Genomic DNA, 26,923 nt, shown 5'->3' on the forward strand with positions numbered 1-26,923 from the left:
TAACCTACCGGTTGACAGTTAGGACATTACGGTCCTCCGAGGGCCAGCTGCTAGTCCGGGTCTCCCACTTCTTAAAATAAATAAATGGTCCATTTGAAGCTCGTAAGCTGCTGGAAATGGACGTGGCAGGACTGATCCCCGTCGCTGCTCTAACACCTGCTGGGTATTAATTAGCTGTGTGTATAAAGACGGTCTTGCTGCCGTAACTGTTTAGTAAATTAAAATATTGCGTCATGTTGCAGTGAACAGTCCGATTCGTTCTCTGTTTTGCTGTTCCATTCATCATGTAAAAACCTGTCATTTATATTTACATTTTTCGACATGATTATAGTTTTTTCTCATTTAGTTTTATCTTTTCAAGTGTTCCCTTTATTATTTATCCCAAGCGCTCGGCTTATTAGTGGCTTTTTGCGACGTATCTTCCTATCTATGAATCCAACACTGCTTATATAATAATAATAATTCATTGTGTCGTGGGGACAGGCAGCCAGAGTGTATTCATACACGTTAAGCTTATATCGAGATCCCCCCCCCCACTCCCTACCCCCATAGGTCGAATTACTGACCCTGCCTCCCCCCCCCCCCGCCCCCCAGGATGCAACCCCACAACAAGCTGACTAACTCCTGAGTACCTACTTTCTGCTAGGTGAACAGACACATTAGGTGATAGAAAATATGCCCAACCAACTATATTCTATGTATCATATGGGCAACCTGTCCCCAGGGAGGAAATATTCTCAAAGGAATGGCTACATGATTAGTGCTAATTATCTACTTTGATCATAGCTAGGTTAAGGTTACTTTAGGTTAGTGTTTGGTTAGGTTAAGTTATGTTTCATTATGTTTGGTAATGTTAATACAGTGTATTATTAACAATGTGAAATATGGAATTCAAAACTATTTCAGTGCATCTGAGAATTCTGTTTACAGAAAACCAAATTCTTCAAAGAAAACATTTTTAACATAAGTATATTTTTTATATTTTAAACTGGCAATTTATAATACAATAATGTTATAACTTAAGAATCATCTCTGTTTAGGACAAAGGTACATGTAGACTATTAATGCAACTGTAAAATGCTTTCAGACCATTACAGATAACTATCCAGGTGATATGAGGGAAGGTGTGGTTTAGTGGGTCGTTGGAAGGGTGTTGGTGGGTTAGTTGGTCAGAAGGTTGTTGGTGTGTTTGTGGATTTGGAGTTTGGTAGTTGCGAGCCTGTCCTATAGGCAGTTATATGCCTATGGGGATCTTTATATTAGATTTATTTTGCAATGTGGACAGAAATAACTCTAAAGTGGTGAATGCCTATATAGCTGAAACAGGTAATGAATATATCCAATTAGTTCATTAAATACAGCAAATGTTGTAAACATAATTTTGTATGATATTGTAAAAAAAATGTATGAGATGTTGCCTGTACTTAGGCTTATATCGAAGTTCCCTCCCCTCCTTACCCCCAGGTCAACTGTACACCTTCCACAAGGATGTAACCCCCACACAAAAAACCTGCCTAACTTTTTTCAGGTGAAAGGAAAAGTACTACTGAAGCATTTCTGTTTCTCCTTGGGATCGAAAATAAGATCTGAGAAATCGAGAAAATAGACGACTATACTACAGGATTGATAATTCATATTAGGAATAACTAAGGCTGTCTGGTTTCTGGTTGACGAATTGATGAAAGATACCATTTTTCTTGTTTAACTTTTCTACTACAGATGTAGTGGCTAGTTTGCAAAGGTAATCTATCTAATCAGAGATTGTTTATATATATTTAATTTTCTGTCCTCCATGGACAGAGTTAGATGAATTACATAATGTATTATGTAGTGGGTTATTGAGCACTCGAGGAGAATTGACAGGGTGGACAAAGACAAACTATTTAACACGAGAGGAACACGAACAAGGGGGGACAGTTGGAAACTGACTACCCAAATGAGCCACAGACATTAGAATTTTTTTCAGTGTCAGAGTAGTTAACAAATGGAATGCATTAGGCAGTGATGTAGTGGATGCAGACTCCATACACAGTTTCAAATAGTGTATAGATATGATAAGAGCCCAATAGGCTCAGGAATCTGTACACCAGTTTTATTTATTTATTTATTCACAACAGTTGATTGATAGTCGAGAGGCAGGACCAACGAGCCAGAGCTCAACCCCTGCAAGCACAACTAGGTGAGTACAACTAAGCAAGTACAAAGAGTGCTTTCATAATCAAATTTAAGTTATAATATTAAGCATCGAGTATACTGTATACTATATATCAAGGGGGGGGCAAAGTAGCAAGGTTTTATTGGCTTTAACATTTTAATTTTATCTAAATATTGTATGCTGTATTATTTTAGATACATTTTATTAGCTGTGTAGTTTTCCTTTTATCATATTTAATTTTTAGAAATATATATAGATTTTTAGTGTTTAGCACTGTATTGCAGCAGTGAGCATTGACATGACAGAGGCGTTTTATTCTGGAAATAACTCCTAAAGCTAACTGATCTGTTATTTAAGAAAATGAGTTGTCATCAGCAAATGTTATTGTCTGAAGGTGCTGTGTGGCAGTTTGTAGGCCTTTCATGTATATGAGAAAGAATAGTGGACCAAGTATACTATTGTGGAAAGCCGATATTAAATGTCATTAACATCATTCACAGAAACAAACTGGTGACCGGAAGCCGGCAGCTTTTTAAAAGTTTGTTATTCCTGAGGCGTTTTTCCAGTTGAATTTGAAGTAGAGTATGGTATTGTCTTGGTAGTTACTGCTTTGGCATATAGGCAATTACATGGGTTTATTAACTTATGGGTTAAAGAACAAAATATTCAATCCTACATTGTAACTTCTTGAGCTTGCAGTTGTATCTCTTAATATTTTCCAATTTGTTCATAGTAATTAAGGTCTTGATGAGATCAGCTCTCTTGTCTGGTTTGTAGTGATATTAGCTCTAAGGCCTTCAACCTCTCCTGGTATGAAAGTTGACATAGTTCTGGAATTATTTTTGTCGCTTTGCATTGAGCTTTTTCAAAGTAAAAACTGTGTGTGCTTCTGAAGGTGAGGTATCCATGTATTGATGCAGTTTTCCAGATGGAGGCACATAAGCTTTCTACATCTGAGTAACCACTTGCTGTTTCCTGATGTCAAGAACTTGTTTAATTATTCCTAAGGTTTCATTTTTTTTCAACAACTCTATACAGGTTGCATATACAGTAGTTCATTGAATTGAGGTTGCACTGTATAAGCTTGTGGGCCACTACAAGCACAGCCTTTTAGATCAAGTTATAAAACAATCCTCCCTCAAGCTAGTGTTCAAGAGTAGAAAAGCGCTTGTAACCGATTACAGGTAAACTGCAGGTACTGTCTATGGGTATGGGAGATGTCCCCCCACATAGAACCCAAACCAAACTATGAACGGATAGGCTATCGACCAGGTAAACCCTGTGATTGAAGGAAATTTAAAACCAAGGCCCTTCATACAAGTCGAGAGAAAATCTGGAAGCCTAGGCATTTAGCCTCTGTCTCATCTGCAGGTACTGCCTCTGCCAGTACCTAATCACATAGTAACACTCCATCACATAGTAACAAAGGGTGTGTGAATAATTTTGTTGACAGTTTACATTTGGTCAGGTCTACATCAGCAGATAATGAAAATTCCCAGATACATACTTATAACCGAGTCAAAGCCGAGCAGTAGTAACATCTAGAAGTCTTCTGATTTTATTGGATGATCCATAAATGTGTGGGTCCTCTTGCACGATAGTATGATGATAGATGGAATTACTGGTGTCGATTTCAATTTGCCTCATATCTACAAGATTTTGTTGAAGTTCTTGGTGTACTCTCAGACCATTTAAGGTCTGAGAGTACCTGAGACTCTCAGACCATTTAAGGTGTATTCTGTTGGTTGAAGTGTTCATGTAGCCATATTTCATTAAAGTTGATAAAGGAAAGTTTTCCTCTTATGTGTGTAATAATGCATATAAATACTAAATATTAAATTAATTTACTATGGCGTTTTGTCTTCTGTTTATAATAATACACTGTAATTAAAATTATATAATACGCAGTAATATATCTTGTGGGCTGACTCAATTTTCTGCTTGGTTAGGTCTGCTCCTCCTACCCTTGCCACCAGACGATTGAAGACCTGATGTTGTTCTATTACGTCCCATTATTAAATTAAGGTGAGGCGACTAAATCTAATACTGTACGGTGTAGATACATTAATTATTAATTTGATTTCTTAATTAGAATTTAGCAACCACTTTTGCGCTCTCGGCACGCGAGCACTGCACTATTCCCAGGTTGGTTTGGGCATTTTGCGAGAGCACGCAGTAATTCTGAAAAGTGCACTCTTTTCAACTTTGTTACCTCAATTTTCGTCCAAGGTTTTTCAATTTGGTATCAATGTGTTCGCAATAGAATTCACAATAGGACTATATGCATATAATTTAAAAAAACACAGCGCGCTCCACCCGCCGAAGTGAGGAAAGCAGGCCAAGGTTACCCGGAAGAGAGTGCCACGCCACCCTAAGGAGCGCCTGGCCTTCTATTAGAGAGTGCGGTAGTACTGTAAAGTTCATACTCTTTTTCAACTTTGTCATCTCAATTCTTGTCCTAGGTTTTTCAATTTGATATCAATGTGTTCGCAATAGAATTCTCTACAGGACTAAATGCAAATAAACTCCAAAAGCCTGGCTTACCATCCGCAGCAAACAGAGAAAGTGAGAGCGAATTACCTGGGAGCGAGCAAGAGCAATGAAATGCATACACTCTTTTCACTTTGGATACCTCAATTCTCATCATAGGTCTTTCATTTTGGTATCAATGTGTTTGCAATTGACTTCTCTATAGGACTAAATGCATATGAACCCCAAAAGCCCGGCCTACTGCCCACAGCAAACAAAGTAGTGACATCGCGTTATCCTCGTGAGCGCTAATCAAGCACAATAAAATGTGTATACTCTTTTCAACCTTAAATATAAGGCATATAAGGTTCAAAACAGCGGCGTGCCCCTCCCACAGCCAAGTGCGAATGCTGGGCACAGTTTTTAGCCGATGACGTAATGCTGCGTTGTTACCGGGACTCCTTTTACTGAACGGACGACGCAGCATTGCGTCGTTACCGAGCGAGTGTTAATTATTAATTTTATTTCTTAATTAGAATTTAGCAACCACTCTCAAATTTTTATTAACCCTCGCACTGACTGAAAGGCCGGAAAGTGTGGGAGGGAGGAAGGGCTCGCCATTATGAATATCAACACAGCCCACGTTGGTGATATACCATGTTGACGTTGACAAGATCGTTGCATTAGTTGCCTGAAGGTCCAATAACCTCATTTAGATAACTGCACTGGTTTTTCTCCTCACAGTTGATAAGTAACCAAACATAATACGTAAGATTTGGTCATTTATTGTGTATGTAAGGTGTTAGGAGTGAGCATGGTTACACTACAGCACATCACCATAATCAAAAGTGAGAATACTAATTCTTCAACTTCAAATAGAAGTTAACAATTGATGAAACTGGGATTCTTTAATTACATAACCAATTGTGATTTTCCCAATCTAATAATTAAATTGCCGGCAGGAGAGAGAGCATCAACATTACGAGTCGCACAAGAGGCAGCCATATTCCCCACGAAATCGTTTCTGGTCCATGGACGTTGTTAATTGAGGCTTTCTCTGATCTACGGACTTTCTTAGACAGATAAGAATTTTGTTTACTACTAATTCCAATTCAGACAGTGCAGTAAATCATATAAATTAATTAATTAATCTGAAATAAACTTGGAGTATCAGAATTAATACTTTAAATCAAGTAAATAATACTGCACCATCTGAATTCAAATAATTAATAAATAACCCCCACTGTGGGAACTGTGTATAAAGTAACCTATTTTATACAGTTTGCTAGAAATTAGTTAAATAGTTAAGTTATCCACATAATCCCACATTGTTGGTCTGTCGTACCTAGATGGCTAATTGCTAGTCATTTGGACCTAGATGTGCCATAGCCTAATTTGCTACAGAACACATTAACTTAATCAAAACTTAATTCAAATAAATTATTGTTGCTAGTTCAGATAGAAGCAACAAACTTCATTAAAATAGCTAAAATAATTAAACAAACAACCTCGCAACAAATAATATCTAGATCACTAGGCTAGTGTCGCTGTAATTTGATAACAACATTAACAGTAGCACTTGCTGGCCTCATGATCTCGCCATAATACACATTTCGCAGCTAGACCTTTTTGTGAGAAATTATTCATTGATTGTGTTCACCTGTCATAAGAATCTTAAGGTTATAGAACTACTAAATAAAAAAGTACCATCATATATTACCAACACGTAATGAGAGGCTAAATGTTACTTTAAATTTACTTATCTATATTCCCAAGTTTAGGAATTGTTTAATCTTTGAAATAAATAAAAAAGAATTAAATATAAAAAATGAACTTGAGCTCTCCTAGTCTGCACCATCATTATAATCATTACAGTAGTTAGTGCCCACCTGTGAGGGCAGGATTACAGTACTGTATATATTTACAGTTAAGCGAGGCTTGTACCAAATGCTGTACAATCTAGCCATTTATTAATAATATATTGTGCAGACATAAGAAGGGTGGGACTAATTAGCACAAGTTGTGCTGAACACTAGACAGTGTTCATTATTTAAATTTGTGGTAAATAATACTTACATTTAACTCACTATGATTAGTGTTATAATACACCTGCGTAACACACTGAGGGGTAAGATGTAGAGCTGCACCATAATACCCAGGGTGATGCTGAAGAGACGACCTGATTCACAGTATCGACAAACATAACCGTAATCCACAAGTTGTATTGGATCATCACTCAAATTAACACACAATACTGTATACACAAAATGTAGATATACTTAATTGTGAATTGACTTTACCTATGACAGACAATATGTCTACCACCAGTACCTTGTACTAGTGAATCATAAAGGTTGTAACCTGACAGCTTCAGAAATGTGAGCAGCTAGCTCAGTCTTCCATTGTGACTCCTAAACTAGTTGAAAGCCACATAAAGGGTGGCACAACAAAAACCACAGAATGTTGCTGAAGCAGCAGATAAACACATACAAACCAGCTCAGGTTTCTTAAAGACTGTCTTGCTGAGCAAGTTCTCCCTCTTTCTTTATCTCACTTTCTCCAGTTCAACACTTCGGGTTCTCCTTTCCCTGAACATGCCCGCCTTCTTCTTCAAGAACTTATTCATGCCACCTCCTTGCAAGTTGACGAGGCTTTTCTTGCTGTTCGTCAACAGCAACGCTTTGTCCTCTTCTCTTCCCAGTGATCTATGCAATATCATTTTTCCAATTGCATTTGACACTGCTCACATCTCCTCTTCCCACCACTCCTCCACACTACACAACAAACTTCAATGCCTGATCTCCAACAGTCCTTGGGCCAAATACTCTCTCTCTGACTGTGTTACCAACCTTTCGTCCTACTCTCTTTCTAAGCACCAGCAAGAACTTCTTGGTCTTGGTCTGTCTTTTGCTACTTCCCCTGGCCCACGCTGTGGCATTGATCTCATTAGTTCCTTTGACAGGTTTGTCAATTCTAACTCTAGTACTCTTTCGGACCTGTCTGCCTTTAGAGGGGCCCTTATCCCCGTTCTTGACAGCTTGTTTTCTAAAAATCTCCACCTTCCTCGTCGCTTCCAGCTTGCCCTTGCCTCCCTAAAATCTAACAACTCTATTCTTATCCTTCCTTCCGACAAAAGCAATTCGGTGGTTGTCCTTGACCGTGAGGACTACCTCCGAAAAGCAGATGTCTTGCTCTCTGACTCTCGCACTTATGCTCCTCTGACTTCTAACCCTTTGGATCGCCTCAAAACTTCCTTTAACCGCAAACTAAGACAGCTCTCTAGTCTTTGCCCTCCTGACTTTGATCTCATTAAACATTTCCGTGTCATCTGCCCTTCTCTTCCTTATTTCTATGGTCTTCCTAAGACTCATAAACCTGGTGTTCCTCTTCGTCCTATCATTTCTTCACGGGGCTCTTGTCAGCTATCCTCTTGCCTCCTGGCTCGCTAAAACCCTAACACCTTACCTTGGCACTTTTTCCCCTGCCCACCTTCGTCACTCTCAGGACTTCATAGACAGACTGCGCCTGCAACCCTCTTGTAAGATGCTTAGTCTTGATGTCGACTCTGTTCACTAATGTTCCGCTCGATGACGTTCTCTCTTTCCTTAGACAGAAGGCGTCAGAGGGCCTCCTTCCTCTCCCACTTCCCACTGACGTTTTCCTCGATCTCATTAGACTCTGTGTTGAATCTAACTCTTTCTCTTTCAACGGTAAATATTACACTCAAACTTTCGGTGTCGCTATGGGTTCCCCTCTCTCCCCTGATCTTGCTAATTTCTACATGGAATACTTCGAAACTGTTCTTCTTCCTTCTATTGATACTCGTCCCTCTCTCTGGCTTCGCTATGTTGATGACATTTTTGCTTTATGGCCTCATGACCTTAATCTTTTCCAGCCTTTCCTCGCCTCTCTTAACAATCTGGCTCCTTCTATCCATTTCAAAGTTGAGTGGGAATCTAATTCCCTCCTTCCTTTTCTTGATGTTCATGTTCACAGCTCTGTGTCTGGGTTCTCTTTCTCTGTCTACCGTAAACCCATGCATAGTGGCATGTACATTCACTTCTTTTCCTACCATCCTCCTTCTGTTAAGAAAAGTGTCCTCGTCTCTCTCTTCCTCCGCGCTCTACGCATCAGCGACCCTCAGTTTCTTGATTCTGAAATTGCCTTTATCTACAAATCATTCTCTCACCTTGGTTATCCTTTGCATTTCATCAACTGTGCCTACTCTCAGGCTAAACGAAATTTCTTTCATCCTAAACCTGCTTCCAACACTAGTAGCACTGTACTATGCCTTCCCTTCATATCTGAACTCAAAACTTTTACCAATACCTTTCGTCCTCTTGACATTAAACTCGCCTTTCGACAAACTAACACACTTCGTAGCAATCTAGTTCACACTGCTCCTCCTGCTTCTAATGCTGCTGGTGTCTACTCTATTTCCTGTTCATCTTGTCCTCTCCAATACTTTGGCGAAACTGGCCGTACACTGAATGACAGACTTAAAGAACACAAGAGAAGTGTTAAGTCTGCAGACACTAACAATGCTCTCTTCTGCCATGTGAGGGATTCTAATCATCCCATTGATTGGTCTTCCTCCAAAATAATCTTTCCTGCCTCTACTCTACACAGACGCCGTCTTGTAGAATCGGCTCTTATACACAATGTACCCAACATGAACTTGAGTCCTGGCTTTGTTGCTGTGGACTCTTCCCTTTCACAGTATATACTCAAATGCTCTAATCTTTCTAACAAACGTGACTTAACATAAGCTTACCCCTTCCATTTATCTTTCTTTCTCTTTCCTTTTCTTTCTCTCTTCTCCCTTTTTCTGTTCATTGTTTTCTCCTACGCTCCCTTGCTATCCTCTTCTTATTCCTATTACTTTCTCCTTCGGTGGTTATAATAGGAGCTGCCTCGTATGGGCCAATAGGCCTTCTGCAGTTCTCATTATTACTACTATCCCCTACACCTTACTTTCCTCCTCAGCTCTCTCTTGCCTATTTATTGCCTGTCCCTACCTCATCACAATCGACTTGAGAATGGTCCAGGACGGACCGAAACGTCGTTGTCCCTTCAACTTCTAGTGTGTGGTCTGGTCAACATACTTCAGCCACGTTATTGTGACTCATCGCCTGCAAACACATACAAAGTCTCAATGAAGAAAAAATTAATGCAGACTGACTAGCCTGCAGGCCATTCCAAGCAATAGCCTGTTGGAGCAAGCTCTCAAAAGTTGAGCCTGGCCCTGGGCCAGGCTTGGGGAATAGAACAACTCCCAAAACCCCATCCAGGTAGATGACTTCCTTGCCAAAACAGCAAAATATGAGGAAAAAGTCAAAGATTGTCTGGCAGATTAATCCAAATACTAGAACAACTACCTAGACCTGGATTGAACCTGGATGAGGTTCTGGGAGTTGAAGAACTCTCCAGGCCTGGCCCAGGGCCAGGCTTGACTTGAGAACTTGGTTCAACAGGCTGTTACTGTACTTGGAATGGCCCGCAGGCCCACATATCCATTACACCCCACTTGGTAAGGCACTTCTTGCAGAAAACGTCCCATTTTTGAAGATTTCCTCTTTTGTTCCAGCAGTACAGTATTTCTTAAACTTGCTGAGAGGATATTGAACAACTATGGACCTCTGATGTTCATACATTCTCTGATTGTACCAATGGCACCTCTACTCTCTGCTGGCTCTATTCTGCATTTCCTTCCATATCTATCACTTCAGTATGTTGTTATTTTACTGTGAAAATTTGGGACCTGTCCCTTCATTATTTTCCATGTACAGTACTATATACATGATTAGACATGGCTCTTGTCTCCTTTCTGGGAAGTACATTTTTAGAGCTTTGAGAAGATCCTAATAGATTAGGTGCTTCATTGTGTCTATGTGTGCCGTATGTGTTATCTGTATTCTTTTTATTTCTGGAATCTGTTCCGTTCTGAAAGGAGAAGTGAATGTGGAGCAGTACTCAGGAGGGACGCACAAGCGATTTGAACAGTAAGAGCATTGTGATGGGATCCCAGGATTTGAAGGTTGTCATAATCCATCCTATCATTTTTCTAGCTGACACTATTTGCTTGGTTATGCCTTGATTGTTTCAAGCATAGGTTGGACATGTATATGAGTGGGATTGGGTGGTTATAAACAGGAGCTGCCTCGTATGGGTCAAATAGGCCTTCTGCAGTTATCTTTATTCTTATGTTCGTATGCTCCTTAAACATTAGGTCGTCAGACATCATTCCCAGAACCTTAATGTGGTCCTCAGGTGACAGTTTTCTATCTAGAACCACCCCTAGATCCCTTTCTTTGTCAGAATTCTTTAAAGATTTCTCACATAAATTATAAGTTGTGTGGGGTCTATGTTCTCCAATTCCACATTCCATAACATGCATTTATTCACATTAAATTCCATTTGCCAAGTGTTGCTCCATATACTTATTTTGTCCAGGTCTTCTTGAAGGGCATGACAATCATCTAGATTTCTTATCTTCCCTATTATCTTAGCATCATCAGCAAACATGTTCATGTAATTCTGTATTCCCACTGGTAGATCGTTTATGTAAACAATAAACATTACCGGTGCAAGAACTGAACCCTGTGGTACTCCACTCGTGACATTCCTCCAATCCGATACCTTGCCTCTGATTGTGGCCGTCATTTTTCTGTCAGTTAGGAAATTTTTCATCCATGTTAGTAGCTTACCTGTCACCCCTCCAATATGTTACCAGTTTCCAGAACAACCTCTTATGGGGAACTCTGTCGAAAGCCTTCTTTAGGTCCAGATAGATGCAGTCAACCCAACCATCTCTTTCCTGTAGAATCTCTGTGGTTCGATCATAAAAACTGAGTAAGTTCGTTACACAGGATCTTCCAAATCAAAATCCATACTGTCTGTCTGATATTATATCGTTTTCCTCCAGGTGCTCTACCCATTTAGATTTAATTATTTTTTCCAATATTTTGACTATTACACTTGTCAATGATACAGGTCTATAATTAAGGGGGCTCTTCCCTGCTTCCACTTTTGTAGATTGGAACTGTTAGCCTTTTTCCACACATCAGCTACAACTCCTGTACACAGAGATGCCTGAAAAATCAGTTGAAGTGGAATGCTGAGCTCAGGTGCACATTCTCTCTGAACCCATAGTGAAACTCCATCTGGACCAACTGCTTTGTTCTTACTTAGCTCCTTGAACATTTTTTCCACTTTGTCTCTAGACACCACTATGTGCTCTATGTTGTTCTCTGGAATTCTTATTGTGTCTGGTTCCCTAAAGATTTCATTTTGTACAAACACACTTTGGAACTTTTCATTTAGTGTTTCACACATTTCCTTTTCATTTTCTGTGAATCTATTTCCCATTTTCAACCTCTGAATATTATCCTTTACCTGCAATTTGTTGTTTATGAATTTATAGAATAGACCTGGTTCTGTTTTACATTTGTCTGCAATCCCCTTTTCAAAATTTCTTTCTGACACTCTCCTCACTGCTGTGTAGTTGTTTCTTGCATCTTTGTATTGCTGGTATGTTTGGGGGTTTGGCCTCTTCCTGTATTGATTCCATTTTTGTGTCTTTTGGTCTCTGGCCCTCTCGCAATTTCTATTGAACCAATCCTGTTAACTAGTTCTGCATCTCTGTTTTGGTATAAATTTTTTTGTGCCTTTATCATATATTTCACAAAACTTGACATACATCTCATTCACTTCCTTGTCTAGTAACAAGTCTGTCCAATTATACTCACTAAATTATACTCACTAAAATTCTAAGGTTGCCATAATGTCCTCTCCTGAAGTCAGGTTTTTCAACTGCTTCAACCTCTTTATTTTCTTCCAGATTATAACGCATTGCATACTTTATTCCCCAAAAGACATGGTCACTTTTACCCAAGGGAGGAAGGTACTGAATGTCAAATATCTCTTCCTCCTTTCTGGTAAATATCAAATCTAGCACGGAGGGAACATCCCCTTCCCTCATCCTCGTAGCTTGTTTAACATGTTGATACAGGAATGTTTCCAGGATGAGGTCTACAAATCTACAGGTCCAAAAATCTTGTGTTTTAGCTTCATATGCTTCCTAGTCTATGGATTTCAAGTTGAAGTCACCGACTATCAACAGTCGTGATCTATTGTTATCCGCTCTCACTATAATCTCTCTCATTGTTGTTATAAGACCTTCTCGTTTACTATCTAGCTCCTCCTTTGACCATGTGCTGCTTGGTGGTGGATTATATGCATTTATGATCATTAGTTTATCATCCTCATGGCAGATCTCTAGTGCTATTATGTCAACTTCTTGTGGATTGGCAGTCATTATTTCCTTCACCTTTAGGTGTTCTTTCACCAGCACAGCAACGCCACCGCCTTTCCTAATTTTTCTGTCCCGTCTCCAAATTGAATAGTCCCTTGGGAATGACCTCATTTAAAATAACATCTTCAAGTTTTGTCTCCGTGAGTGCAACAATGTCTGGTGTCTGCAGCTGTATTACATCACTTAACTCCAGTATCTTCGATTACACTCCATCTACGTTGGTGTATGCAATCTTCAGGAACTTGTTCCCCCTCTCTCTCTATTGATTTTGTTGGTTTGCCTTTATGTACCACTTTACTGGTCTGCCTACCCCTATCACTTTGTAGAAAAAAGAATTGATTTCTTCTTCATTCCTGCTCTCATTTAAACGTTTTGCCTCGGCAAGGTACAGTTTCAGCTTCTCTCTATCTTCTTTTGAAAGATCTCTTCTTAACGACCACACTTTCCCATCCTCATCACTTTGTAATTTTCTAGCATTCCTTAGTACTTCTTCCATCTGTTTGGCATCGTTTAGGGTGATCCTCAAAGGTCGATCTTTCCCTTTTACGTATCTGCCTATTCTCCTGTAGTCGCACAAATTCTCTATGGTAGTAAGACCTTCTACAAGGCCAACAATTTTATCTACTACTTTTGCTTCTTCTACAGCTCTTTCTGACCTAGATGTTACCTCCTTTTCTTTGCAACCAAAAATTATCAGGGACTTACTCCGATCAACTGTGTTTTGCACCAACTTCGGGTTAGATGCCAATTCCTTTCTCACTTCCAGCCTAATGTTTGTTTTATCTTGGTTGCTGCAGTGTTTGGCTTCCTTTACTGCTTCAATTTTTTCCTTCTCCTTGGCCACTTGGGCATAGGTGAGTTGCATATCTTTCTTGCACTGTTCAATTCCCTGTGTAACTTCCTCCATCTGTGCTGACAAAAACTGTTTCTCCTGTTGAATTTCCTTACCTAACCTATTGTAGTCATTTGTTTAAATTTACTTTAACTTCTTCCAAACCTATTTTTAAGAGTTTATTTTCTTCTTCCATGGCTTTGCAATTTGTTTCCAATTGATTCTTATCCTTGCACAAGTCTTTCACTAAACCCTCAAGACATAAAACTTTGCTATTCAAATGGTCATTACTTTCTTTCAATTTACTAATTATTTCTACATGAGAGTTCACTATAGTATCTAATTTTACCAACTTATGTAGACTGCTAATATCAATGCTTTCTTCATTGAATCCCTCAAAATCAAGCTCTGTTTTGTTTTTCCTCTTGCCGGTGGCCATCTTGAATGTTCTTCTCTGCACTGGAAACACCAGGGCAACTTTTTCTCATCCGATTTTTCACTTCCCTTAGCACATTCCTGTTATCTCGCCTATTTTTCAAAAGCACTGTACCTTTGTTCTCTGGGACACCACTCTATCATCAACCTGTACTACAATACTTAGGATTGTTGAAATATGCTGGAGCTCCTCTGATGCAAGTGTTGACCCTAAGGGGTGTCACTTCCTCCTTTGTCAATGCTGTCAATCCTCCTTTGTGGTTGTAGTTGACTCACAGTATACATGGCTCTGGAGTCCTTTAATTCAGTTCATCCGGTGGTAGTTGAGATTCAACATTGGCTGTTTCTTATCTCTAGTAGATTTAAGACAGTTGAGTTTTGCTGGGTTCCCAGCTATATTGGTATCTCTTTAAATGAGTAATTACCTAAGTGTAATTACCTAAGTGTAGTTACAGGATGAGAGCTACGCTCGTGGTGTCCCGTCTTCCCAGCACTCTTTGTCATATAACGCTTTGAAACTACTGACGGTCTTGGCCTCCACCACCTTCTCACTTAACTTGTTCCAACCGTCTACCACTCTATTTGCGAAGGTGAATTTTCTTATATTTCTTCGGCATCTGTGTTTAGCTAGTTTAAATCTATGACCTCTTGTTCTTGAAGTTCCAGGTCTCAGGAAGTCTTCCCTGTCGATTTTGTCAATTCCTGTTACTATTTTGTATGTAGTGATCATATCACCTCTTTTTCTTCTGTCTTCTAGTTTTGGCATATTTAATGCTTCTAACCTCTCCTCGTAGCTCTTGCCCTTCAGTTCTGGGAGCCACTTAGTAGCATGTCTTTGCACCTTTTCCAGTTTGTTGATGTGCTTCTTAAGATATGGGCACCACACAACAGCTGCATATTCTAGCTTTGGCCTAACAAAAGTCATGAACAATTTCTTTAGTATATCACCATCCATGTATTTAAATGCAATTCTGAAGTTAGAAAGCATAGCATAGGCTCCTTGCACAATATTCTTTATGTGGTCCTCAGGTGATAGTTTTCTATCTAGAACCACTCCTAGATCTCTTTCTTTATCAGAATTCTTTAAAGATTTCTCACATAATATATAGGTTGTGTGGGGTCTATGTTCTCCTATTCCACATTCCATAACATGACATTTATTAACATTAAATTCCATTTGCCAAGTGGTGCTCCATATACTTATTTTGTCCAGGTCTTTTTGAAGGGCATGACAGTCATCTAAATTTCTTATCCTTCCTATTATCTTAGCATCATCAGCAAACATGTTCATATAATTCTGTATACCAACTGGTAGATCATTTATGTACACAATAAACATCACTGGTGCAAGAACTGAACCCTGTGGTACTCCACTTGTGACATTTCTCCATTCTGATACATTGCCTCTGATTACTGCCCTCATTTTTCAATCAGTCAGAAAATTTTTCATCCATGATAGAAGCTTACCTGTCACCCCTCCAATATTTTCCAGTTTCCAGAACAACCTCTTATGTGGAACTCTGTCGAAAGCCTTTTTTAGGTCCAGATAGATGCAGTCAACCCAACCATCTCTTTCCTGTAATATCTCTGTGGCTCGATCATAGAAACTGAGTAAATTCGATACACAGGATCTTCCAGATCGAAAACCATACTGTCTGTCTGATATTATATCATTTCTCTCTAGGTGTTCTACCGATTTAGTTTTGATTAGTTTTTCCAATACTTTCACTATTACACTTGTCAATGATACAGGTCTATAATTGAGGGGGTCTTCCCTGCTGCCACTTTTGTAGATTGGAACTATGTTAGCCTGTTTCCACCCGTCTGCTACGATTCCTGTACACAGGGATGCCTGAAAGATCAGGTGAAGTGGAATGCTGAGCTCAGATGCACATTCTCTCAGAACCCATGGTGAAACGCCATCTGGGCCAGCTGCTTTGTTCTTACCGAGCTCCTTGAGCATTTTTTCCACTTCGTCTCTAGACACCTCTATGTGTTCTATGTTGTTCTCTGGAATTCTTATTGTATCTGGTTCCCTAAAGATTTCATTTTGTACAAACACACTTTGGAACTTTTCGTTTAGTGTTTCACACATTTCCTTTTCATCTTCCGTGAATCTATTTCCCATTTTCAACCTCTGAATATTATCCTTTACCTGCAATTTGTTGTTTATGAATTTATAGAATAGACCTGGTTCTGTTTTACATTTGTCCGCAATCCCTTTTTCAAAATTTCTTTCTGCCTCTCTCCTCACTGCCGTGTAGTTGTTTCTCGCATCTTTGTATCGCTGGTATGTTTGGGGGTTCGGCCTCTTCCTGTATTGATTCCATTTTTGTGTCTTTCGGTCTCTAGCCCTCTCGCAATTTCTATTGAACCAATCCTGTTTCCTAGTTCTGCATCTCTGTTTTGGTATAAATTTTTTTTGTGCCTTTATCATATATTTCACAAAACTTGCCATACAACTCATTCACTTCCTTGCCTAGCATCAAGTCTGTCCAATTATACTCACTAAAAAAATTTCTAAGGTCACCATAATGTCCTCTCCTGAAGTCTGGTTTTTCAACTGCTTCAACCTCCTTATTTTCTTCCAGCTTATAACGCATTGCATACTTTATTCCCAAAAAGACATGGTCACTTTTACCCAAGGGAGGAAGGTACTGAATGTCAAATATCTCTTCCTCCTTCCTGGTAAATATCAAATCTAGCATGGAGGGAACGTCCCCTTCCCTCATCCTCGTAGCTTGTTTAACATGTTGATACAAGAATGTTTCCAGGATGAGGTCTACAAATTTACAGGTCCAAAAATCTTCTGTTTTAGCTTCATATGCTTCCCAGTCTATGGATTTCAAGTTGAAGTCACCGACTATCAACAGTCGTGATCTATCGTTATCCGCTCTCGCTATAATCTCTCTCATTATTGTTATAAGACCTTCACGTTTACTATCTAGCTCCTCCTTTGACCATGTGCTGCTTGGCGGTGGACTATATGCATTTATCATCATTAGTTTATCATCCTCATAGCAGATCTCTAGTGCTATTATGTCAACTTCTTGTGGATTGGCAGTCATTATTTCCTTCACCTTTAGGTGTTCTTTTACCAGCACAGCAACGCCACCGCCTTTCCTAATTTTTCTGTCCCGTCTCCAAATTGAGTAGCCCCTTGGGAATATGACCTCATTTAAAATTACATCTTCAAGTTTTGTCTCCGTGAGTGCAACAATGTCTGGTGTCTGCAGCTGTATTACATCACTTAACTCCAGTATCTTCGATCTCACTCCATCTATGTTGGTGTATGCAATCTTCAGGAACTTGTTCCCCCTCTCCTTATTCTTCACTCCCCCTCTCTCTATTGATTTTGTTGGTTTGCCTTTATGTACCACTTTACTGGTTTGCCTACCCCTATCACTTTGTAGAAAAAAGAATTTATTTCTTCTTCATTCCTGCTCTCATTTAAATGTTTTGCCTCGGCGAGGTTCAGTTTCAGCTTCTCTCTATCTTCTTTTGAAAGATCTCGTCTTAATGACCACCCTTTCCCATCCTCATCCCTTTGCAATTTTCTAGCATTCCTTAGTACTTCTTCCATCTGTTTGGCACCGTTTAGGGTGATCCTCAAAGGTCGATCTTTCCCTTTTACGTACCTGCCTATTCTCCTGTAGTCGCACACATTCTCTCTGTTTGTAAGACCTTCCACGAGGCCAACAATTTTATCTACTACTTTAGCTTCTTCTACAGCTCTTTCTGACCTAGATGTTATCGCCTTTTCTTTGCAGCCAAAAATGATCAGGGACTTACTCCGATCAACTGTGTTTTGCACCAACTTCGGGTTAGATGCCAATTCTTTCCTCACTTCTAGCCTAATGTTTGTTTTATCTTGGTTGCTGCAGTGTTTGACTTCCTTTACTGCTTCTTCTATTTTTTCCTTCTCCTTGGCCACTTGTGCATAAGTGAGTTGCATATCTTTCTTGCACTGTTCTATTCCCTGTGTAACTTCCTCCATCTGTGCTGACAAAAGCTGTTTCTCCTGTTGAATTTCCTTGCCTAACCTATTGTAGTCATTTATGTTTAAATTTACTTTAACTTCTTCCAAACCTATTTTTAAGAGTTTATTTTCTTCTTCCATAGCTTTGCAATTTGTTTCCAATTGATTCTTATCCTTGCGCAAGTCTTTCACTAAACCCTCAAGACATAAAACTTTGCTATTCAAATGGTCATTACTTTCTTTCAATTTACTAATTATTTCTACATGAGAGTTCACTATAGTATCTAAATTTACCAACTTGTTATGTAGACTACTAATATCAATGCTTTCTTCATTGAATCCCTCAAAATCAAGCTCTGTTTTGTTTTTCCCCTTGCCAGTGGCCATCTTGAATGTTCTTCTCTGCACTGTAAACACTAGGGCAACTTTTTCTCATCCGATTTTTCACTTCCCTTAGCACTTTCCTGTTATCTCACCTATTTTTCAAGAGCACTATACCTTTATGTTCTCTGGGACACCACTCACTACCATCAACCTGTACTACAATACTTAGGATTGTTGAAATATGCTGGAGCTCCTCTGCTGCAAGTGAGTGTGCAGTTGCTGCTGCTAGGGATGCTATATGCACTTGTCCCACCTTCCAACTTTTACCCAGTTATTCATTTCTCCATCCTTGCCAATTGGCAGGGTTGTTGGTCTTGTTACTGGTAACAAACTGCATATTCTTAAGAGTAGTGTGTCCCTGTGGCCTTCTTCCTACCACTGTAACCGGCTGTGGGATACGGCTCTGGCAAGGTTGCGTACTGGCCATGTGTGCTTAACTCACGGACACTTAATGGAGCGCTGTCCTGCTCCTTATTGTCCTAACTGCATTGTCCCTCTTACAGTTATGCATATCCTTGTTGAATGTCCTGACTTCCAGGACGAGCGTGTGTCCTGCTTTCCAACCATCCCTCGATAGAATTCTTGGTGAATCGGATACTTTTGATATCGTTCGCCTTAAGCATTTCTGTTCTCATATTGGCATCCTCAGTGATATTTAGCGCCCTCTGATTATCCCGCACATTTGATGGTGCTACATAGCCTTCCCAACTTGATGCCTTCTTTGATAATTACTTACAACAGGGCTTAAATATTGTTTGCTCTGCAATGAAAAACATCCAATATATCAATGCCTTTAAATACCCAGACTGTGCTAGTAAGATTGGTCATGTGCTGCAAAGGTATACGAAACTTCTGAGAGCTCATCAACCTAGCAGCTGCGAGACACAACTAGATGTTTCTTAAATGTGGCAATTTAGGGGGCCTCGTAGCCTGGTGGATAGCGCGCAGGACTCGTAATTCTGTGACGCGGGTTCGATTCCCGCACGAGGCGGAAACAAATGGGCAAAGTTTCTTTCACCCTGAATGCCCCTGTTACCTAGCAGTAAATAGGTACCTGGGAGTTAGTCAGCTGTCACGGGCTGCTTCCTGGGGGTGGAGGCCTGGTCGAGGACCGGGCCGCGGGGACACTAAAGCCCCGAAATCATCTCAAGATAACCTCAAGATATGGGTTACATCATATAGCTTTGTGTGAGGGAGACAAACCCCACAGTCCCCCAAAGCTAAAACTAAATCCACTACAGTATTCCAGTACTGCAAAATTGAAGGAAGTGTAGGAGCCATGCTGGCCCAAACTAACACTGCTGCAACCCTACCACAGCCATACTAACAAACGAAACAAACAAACTCCTGGTCAGATTGTTGTTTGATGAGGGTTCGCAAAAACATTTGTCACCCAATGGGTGGCAGTTACTAAGACTGTATACTAAGGTGTATTTTAGTTTGTGTATAAATATTAAAACCAGTTATGAATATATTATGGTTTCTAACTAATAGTGGACCTAGATTCTACGACGTGGTTAAACCATGTGTTTGGGTAGGTACATTAAAGCTGTATTTGCTATAATCTTGGAAGCAGTCCCATCTGACCTACATGTGCCTGGTCTAGGGACCATGACAAAACACTTAAAACAAACAGGGAGTCAAACTTGCTGACTCACAAATTAATTCTGATCATATCCAAGACTTAGAGGTGTTGATGGGGTCAGATTATTACCACAAATTCATCTCAGTTAGACATAAACTGCACAGGATGACTGTTCTGAACATTGGCAGGGAGTTTGTTACTGACTGGATCTGTACTAAAGTTAAACCAGTTAAATCCTGCAGAAAGTATACAAGTCGAGACTGTCATAGTTGCCAGGTTGGGACTGGAACTAGTACTGTACATAAACTCTGGGATCTAAACACTCTTGGTATCACCCTAGAATAAATCAGTCCAGATGATAAAAACCACTTACCAAATTTATCTAAGACTCGGTGTATAAAGGTGACCAATACTGGGTCAGATTACTGTGTCAGAAGAGTTCGATATTACTCTTGTTGATTTTTCAAGATAACTTTACTGGTTAATTTGTAGGAGCTTGAGAAGGAAAACATGTTGCATATAGGGAAAAGAACTATCAGGAGAAGTGCCAAGCCATTATGACTAAATAGCACTTAGATTGCATGAAGCGAGACTGTCGCTCTACCGACCAGCCCAGGTGGCTCATGTAACACATAATGGTTCAGAGATAAATATATTCATATTTAATTTTTTTAAAAGACCAAATATGTTGTTTTGTTATTTTAAGGCAATTTACAATTTAAACCTTTATTTTAATGTATTATTTTTGTATGAATGCCAAAGGGAAAAGTTACACAAAAACTTTTAATTTACATATTTCCAGTTAGAGCAGCTGTTTTTTTTTTTTGAAAGAAAATATGTATCAATTTTGTTTGTACTACAGGTATTATATTCCAGAATATTTGGCATATTTTTTTTGTTCTAGCAGGTTGTGATATGTATATTTCATTTACTGGATGGGGTTTTCTTACTTGAATTATCTTTGAAAATTACTAATTATTTAAATCTGTTCATATTTGAATATTAAGTTGCAAGAAAGGTTCAGTTCTAATTTCTTTAGCAAATATTTACAGGTCTAGTGTAATGACATACAGCATACCAGAGTTAAAAGCAGCATGGATAGATTATATTAATTAGAATTGTTAAAAGGAATAAAATACTGTATTAATGTCTGCAGGTAAATTATATTGAAGTAAAAAAACTTTACTGTTCACTCTCAAATGAAGTTTCTTCCTAGGTTCAGAGAGGATTTGTTCACTATCAACAGTTTGTAACTAGGAGTGTACTAAACATCCCAATGGATGCAAATTTTATAGAAAGTGGTCATAGGAACATGATAAGTTACATGAAATGGTAAAAATTTAAAATTAATATATGCACTGCTGAAAGTACTGGAAAGTCAATAGTCTTAAATTCAAAAGTTTGCATATGGAATAAAAGAAAAACATACAAAATCAATGGGGCTCTAAACATTTTGGCCAACATCCCGGTGTATAAACTTGTCACTGGCAGAACTTTACCAAATATTTCCCTCATAACATTAGACATAGATAAAACCATCAGAATATCCCACAAAAACTAACTTGTAGTTATTTATCATGTTATGAACTACTGTATCCCCCATACCTTGCTACCCACACTGCCATACCTAAGCAGTGTAGGAGATAGTTCCCAAAGTTTTGTTTTAAGTGTGTAATTTTTTTTTTTTTTTCAGAAGGCAGCATTGCAGAAACAGCTGGTGTCTGTTGATTCATCATGGCCCATGAAGCGATGTAAGAAGTCAGTCGGCAATGGGAATATGATAGTCAAAATTTTCTTGGCAGAAATTGTGTTCAGTGTCTGAAAGAAATGCTGTGTGTTGGATACCAAATCTTAATTAAGTGAATGATACTTATAAATATAGTTTGTACGAGGATCCTCTCCTCCATCGTATCGTCTTGTCATGGTGAGGGGCTCACGTACACCTCCCTGGGACTGGTGAGGGTTGCCTTCGCCCCCTCTCCTGCCCCTCTTTGGGTGCTGTACATGCAGAAGGGCACCATGTAGGGTCCTTGAGTCACAGGACTGCCCGCTGGAGGGGTTGCCCCTGAGGGGCTGCCCTAAGTGGCTGGCTGGGTGTCCAGGCTGGGGCGAAAGGGATAATGAGGTCTTGGCACCAGTGTGGGAGAGTGGATGGAGCAGGAGGACTCCCCTGTTAAAAAGGGGGAGCACCACTGGGGATGACGCACCCCTTCCTGCACTGGCCCGCGCTCGACCTCCCTGGCTCCCTTGGTAAGTGGTATCCCTTGGTTCCAGGGCCCAGACTTAGAACGAATGCTGTATGGGAAAACGAAACAACCTCTCTTACCCAGGCTCATGGGGTGGGCGACCAGGCCCCAGAGTCGGACTGTAATGGAAGACCAGACTCTGTAGCTCCCATTACATTGGGTCCAGACAGGATTACTCCCCTCCCTCTGTGGAAGGGTCGAGCCCCAAATCCCCAGTGGTGACCACCTTGTCCCCTGACATGGCTCTGTCTCTCATTGTGACTACTGGGCCTTTTAACCTTCTCTCTGGGGGTTCTCAATGCTGAACCTGCCACGGTCGCACCCACCCGATCCCTTTCCGTATTAATACGTACCATGCCTTGTTTGGTCCTGCTACGTGGGCTAAATACTTCGATCTCGACTGTCTGGATTCTACACCTGACGATTTCTTCCTCCATAAACACCTTGTTGATTCGGTAGATGCCTCTTACTTTTAACCACTCCTGTCTTGGTACACGTGTCGTTGCTGCTGCTCCTCAGGATGCAGGTACCCGCTTAGCCGCATTGTCCAGCATTGGGAGACCCCTGTTAGGGGTCTCCAAAAACACAGTTGAATACCAATGTTGGCACTGTTTTCCTCCTGCACCATGTTGCAACTGGTGTTAGGGACCTCAAAGACTGCCATGAGGATATTAAACATATCCTCGAAGCCCAAGGCTATTCTGTCCTGTCCTCCAAGTAGACATGTTCACTAGACCCCCCTGTGGGTGTCGCCATCAGCCCCTTCGAGTTGTGAAAATTGGTTTTGATAGTAGGACCCTTCCGCCTCCTATAATTCTTGCTGGTGCCAGATGCTCCATTCAGGAGTACATTCCCTCTCCTAGGCTTTCCAATAAGTGCTGGAAATTTGGGCATAGTGCCCTCAAATGCACAAGTGCTGTGTGGTTATACCCCATGTATGGGGAAGGAGGTCACTCTGAGTGCTCTTCTCACCAGGCTTGCTGCCTCGATTGCAGTGAGGCCCACCCTACCTTCTCCTACGAGTGTATACATTACAAACTTGAGGAAGCCGTCCTCAACTTGAAACACCGGGATCATTTGTCTTTTTCTGAAGTGAGGCGGCAAGTCTGCCTTCTCAACCCTTCGCTAGCATATCTTATGCTCACGTGTTGCATTCCACCTCTCCTCGCCCTTCCCCCTTACTCAGTCTAACAACCGTTTCCAGACCTTAGACCCGAACACGCCCACCGACTCTTCCCCTGCTCCTTTACGTTCTGACCCGAAGGGTTCCCCTTCTGGTTCTCCATCTGGAGTTTTCCACCCTTCCCAGTCTGCTGTGTCTCCTGTGTCTTCTTTCCCATCTCCCCCTGATCCTTCTTTCCGCCCCTTCCCCCTGTCTCTTGGCCCTCCATGCTGCCTGTCTGTCCAGGCTGTTGTCCATCATCCTCCCAGCACTCATGTTGTTCGTTCTCATTCTTCTGTTGAGACAATTGAGTCTGTCGCCCTGTACGTTGCTGCTGGCACACCTGTCTGTCAGAAACGTAAGCCTGGCTTCTCTCCTTCCTCCTCCCCATCAGGTAAGAAGGCATCGCTTTCTGCCTCGACCCCCACCTCTGACTCCGAGTGCTTCCCCCTCCCATGTCGCAATGTCGATTGTGCCACGACATGGTTAAAAGAATTACAACCGGGAGTGCTAACCATGTTGTGGCGCAATCGACTAAGGCTCATCTGGGATTATCCCGGATGAAAGTTCGAACCCCTCATCACGGCCCTTGTGGATTTGTTCATTTTGTACTCAACCACTCTGCCTCTTTTTGGCAATATGAAAGTGTACCCCAAAGTAGTGTTCTGAGCACTACTGTTTTTCTGGTTGCCCTCAATGGTCTTTCCTCCCTTCTGGCATCTTCTCCGCTCTTTATATCGATGATCTTACCCTTTGCTGTTGGTGGTGATTCGCCTCTCCTTCAACAGCGGCTTCAACTTGTGACTGATACTGTGTCATCTTGAGCCACCAATCATGGCTTCAGGTTCTCTACAACTAAGACTTGTGCTATGACTTACTCGGAAGCAGGTCATTCTTCGTCCCTCTTTGTCGCTTTATGGTCATACCCTTGTGTACAAAGATTCTGCCAAGCTTCTGAGGTTAATCTTTGACACTCGTTTTTTGTGGTCACCCCATCTCTTACCTCCAAGTTGAATGCTCTAAGGCCCTCAACCTACTTCAGGTTTTGTCTCATACTTCTTGGGGAGCAGATAGGCGCACACTCCTCTCTTTACATTCCTCTCTCATACTGTCTAAACTCTATTATGGTTTCCCTGCTTACTCGTCTGCTTCTCCTACTCTTCACTGTCTTGATGCTCTGCACCATACTGGGTTGCGCCTCAGCTCTGGTGCCTTTCATTCGACTTCTACTCTCAGCTTGTATGTTGAAACTGGCTGGTGTTTTTAGTACAAAAAACACCTCACTCTCGCCTATGTTGTGCTTTGACTTTTACCCCTCCTTCCCCTTCACCACCTTCCTCCTTCCTTTTGTCTCGCCTACAAAATTCTCTTTCGGTTAGCGTTACTGATAATTCTTGTGTTGTTCCGTCCTTGCCCTCGTGAAGGATCCCCCCCCCCCCCCTTCCTAAATTTTGTAAAACCCTAACCCACGTGATTAAAGTTTTTACCTTTCCTACAGTTCTGAAACTTTTTTTCCTTGAACAGTTTTCTTCACACTCCCGCTCCATTTCTGTGTTCACCGCTGGGTCTAAGTCTGTAGAGGGTGTAAGCTACTCTGTTGTTTTTCCTGACCACACCTATGTGTCACCTGCCTCTGGAAACTAGCATCTTCATGGCAGAACTTTATGCTATTCTCTATGCTCTTCGTCTCCTGCTTTCTCACTGTCAATCCTCCTTTGTGGTTGTAGTTGACTCTTGCAATGCCTTCGTGGCTCTGGAGTCCTTTAATCCAGTTCATCTGGTGGTCATCGAGATTCAACATTGGCTGTTTCTTATCTCCAGTAAATTTAAATCCGTAGAGATTAGCTGGGTCCCCAGCCATATTGGTGTTTAAATGAGCGTGCGGATGCTGCCACTAGGGAAGCTGTCCGCTCTTGTCCCATCTCCCGTAAAGGCATTCCTTATTCCAACTTTTATCCGGTTATTCATTCCTCCATCCTTGCCCATTGGCAGGGTTGGAGGAATGTTGTCTTCTGTTGTATGTAACTGCGTACTCTTAGTGTAGTGTGTCCCCGTGGCCATCCTACCACTGTAACCGGCGGTGGGAAACGGCTCTAGCAAGGTTGCATATTGGCCCTATGCACCTAACTCACGGTCACTTAATGGAGCGCCGCCCTGCTCCTTACTGTCCAAATTGCATTGTCCCTCTTACAGTTGTGCATATCCTTGTTGAATGTCCTGACTTCCAGGACGAGTGTGTATCTTGCTCTCCGACCGTCCCTTGCGGTCACTTGTCCCTCAATGGAATTCTTGGTGAATCAGATGCTTTTAATATCGTTCACCTTATGCATTACTGTTCTCGTATTGGCATCCTTGGTGATATTTAGCGGCCACTGATTATTCCACACATTTGATGGTGCTACATAGCCATCCCGATTTGATGCCTTTTTTAAAATTACTTACATAAACTTCCCGGTTTGGTGCCTTTTGATAATTACCTTACATAGCCTTCCTGGTTTTGGTGCCTTTTGATAATTACTTGCCCTGTAATGTACAATATTGAAAGTTCTGCAGTGTTTCTAAAATAAGTACAATGTGTAATGTTATATATAGTAGTTGCAGTGTAAACAGTGGTTACGTTACCAACAATTATAATTAAATTCTAGGGTCTCTGTAATCTTTCTGGGAGGGCTCCTATGGTGGCTCATTACTTAGAAAGCTCTCCCAGTTTAATCCACACTATGTCCTTGCAAGATAAGATATTGTAAGCCTGCAAGCCTGCCAGAGGCAACCCCCACCCACCCCTGCTGAAGACACACAAGCAGCAGGGGATTTTATTTTGTGGTAGGTCAATAAAGAAAGAAAGAAAAAAAAAGAAAAGAAAAAAAAAAAAGTGGCGGCAGAACCTAAACATAGAATCTGGAAAGTAAACAGAAAATGAGGCCACAAAACAGAGAACTCTATCATAAAGCAGTTCACTCATTAGTCCCACCTGCACGCTACAAAGGGACTACTAGACTTCCTCCTCAATCCTTTAGCCTCGAATCTGTCATGAATCTGTCATTTAGCCAGGAAGACGAGAAAACCAAAGCCTCTGAATGGGGAAGGGAGGGTCTCAAGGACCCATCAAAGGCTCTTCATAACATTCGTCGATTTTTTTGCTCTCGGGTCAATTATAGGATGTACAAAAAACTACCTGCAGGTTTTTTTTGTAGGTGACTGCATGGCTAGGAATGCATTAAACTGGAGTTATGTTTCGGGTGCGTGTGCGCTAGCAAGTCCTTTTTCATTACCCTTGCATTATTGTGCATGAATGTTCCCATGATAATAAATGGGTAATTATTGTGCATGAATGTTCCCATGATAATAAATGGGTACATGAA

The 26,923-nt window shown here is 40.8% G+C and overlaps 1 protein-coding gene across 7 annotated transcripts; it reads left to right on the top strand.

Moving 5' to 3' along the window:
• LOC123749255 (uncharacterized) lies at positions 1 to 26,923 on the top strand. Of its 7 annotated transcripts, none has more exons than XM_069305762.1 (4): positions 2 to 176; positions 2,118 to 2,179; positions 4,105 to 4,180; positions 5,587 to 12,149. In XM_069305762.1, exon 4 carries the CDS (start codon positions 8,181 to 8,183, stop codon positions 9,390 to 9,392), a length of 1,212 nt encoding a protein of 403 aa, XP_069161863.1. In that variant the 5' UTR covers positions 2 to 176; positions 2,118 to 2,179; positions 4,105 to 4,180; positions 5,587 to 8,180; the 3' UTR covers positions 9,393 to 12,149. The 7 variants fall into 7 exon arrangements, 4 of the variants coding, with proteins under 4 accessions (XP_069161865.1, XP_069161863.1, XP_069161864.1 ...); XM_069305763.1 differs by having other exon boundaries at positions 14 to 163; XR_011223030.1 differs by lacking the exon at positions 5,587 to 12,149 and adding an exon at positions 21,847 to 26,923 and having other exon boundaries at positions 15 to 163.

This window comes from Procambarus clarkii, chromosome 56 (assembly GCF_040958095.1).
Source record: "Procambarus clarkii isolate CNS0578487 chromosome 56, FALCON_Pclarkii_2.0, whole genome shotgun sequence".
NCBI lineage: Eukaryota > Metazoa > Arthropoda > Malacostraca > Decapoda > Cambaridae > Procambarus > Procambarus clarkii.

Bases quoted from the DNA above. Each gene is read 5' to 3' on its own strand.
- LOC123749255 (XM_069305764.1), top strand. From the start codon at position 8,181: ATGTCGACTCTGTTCACTAATGTTCCGCTCGATGACGTTCTCTCTTTC.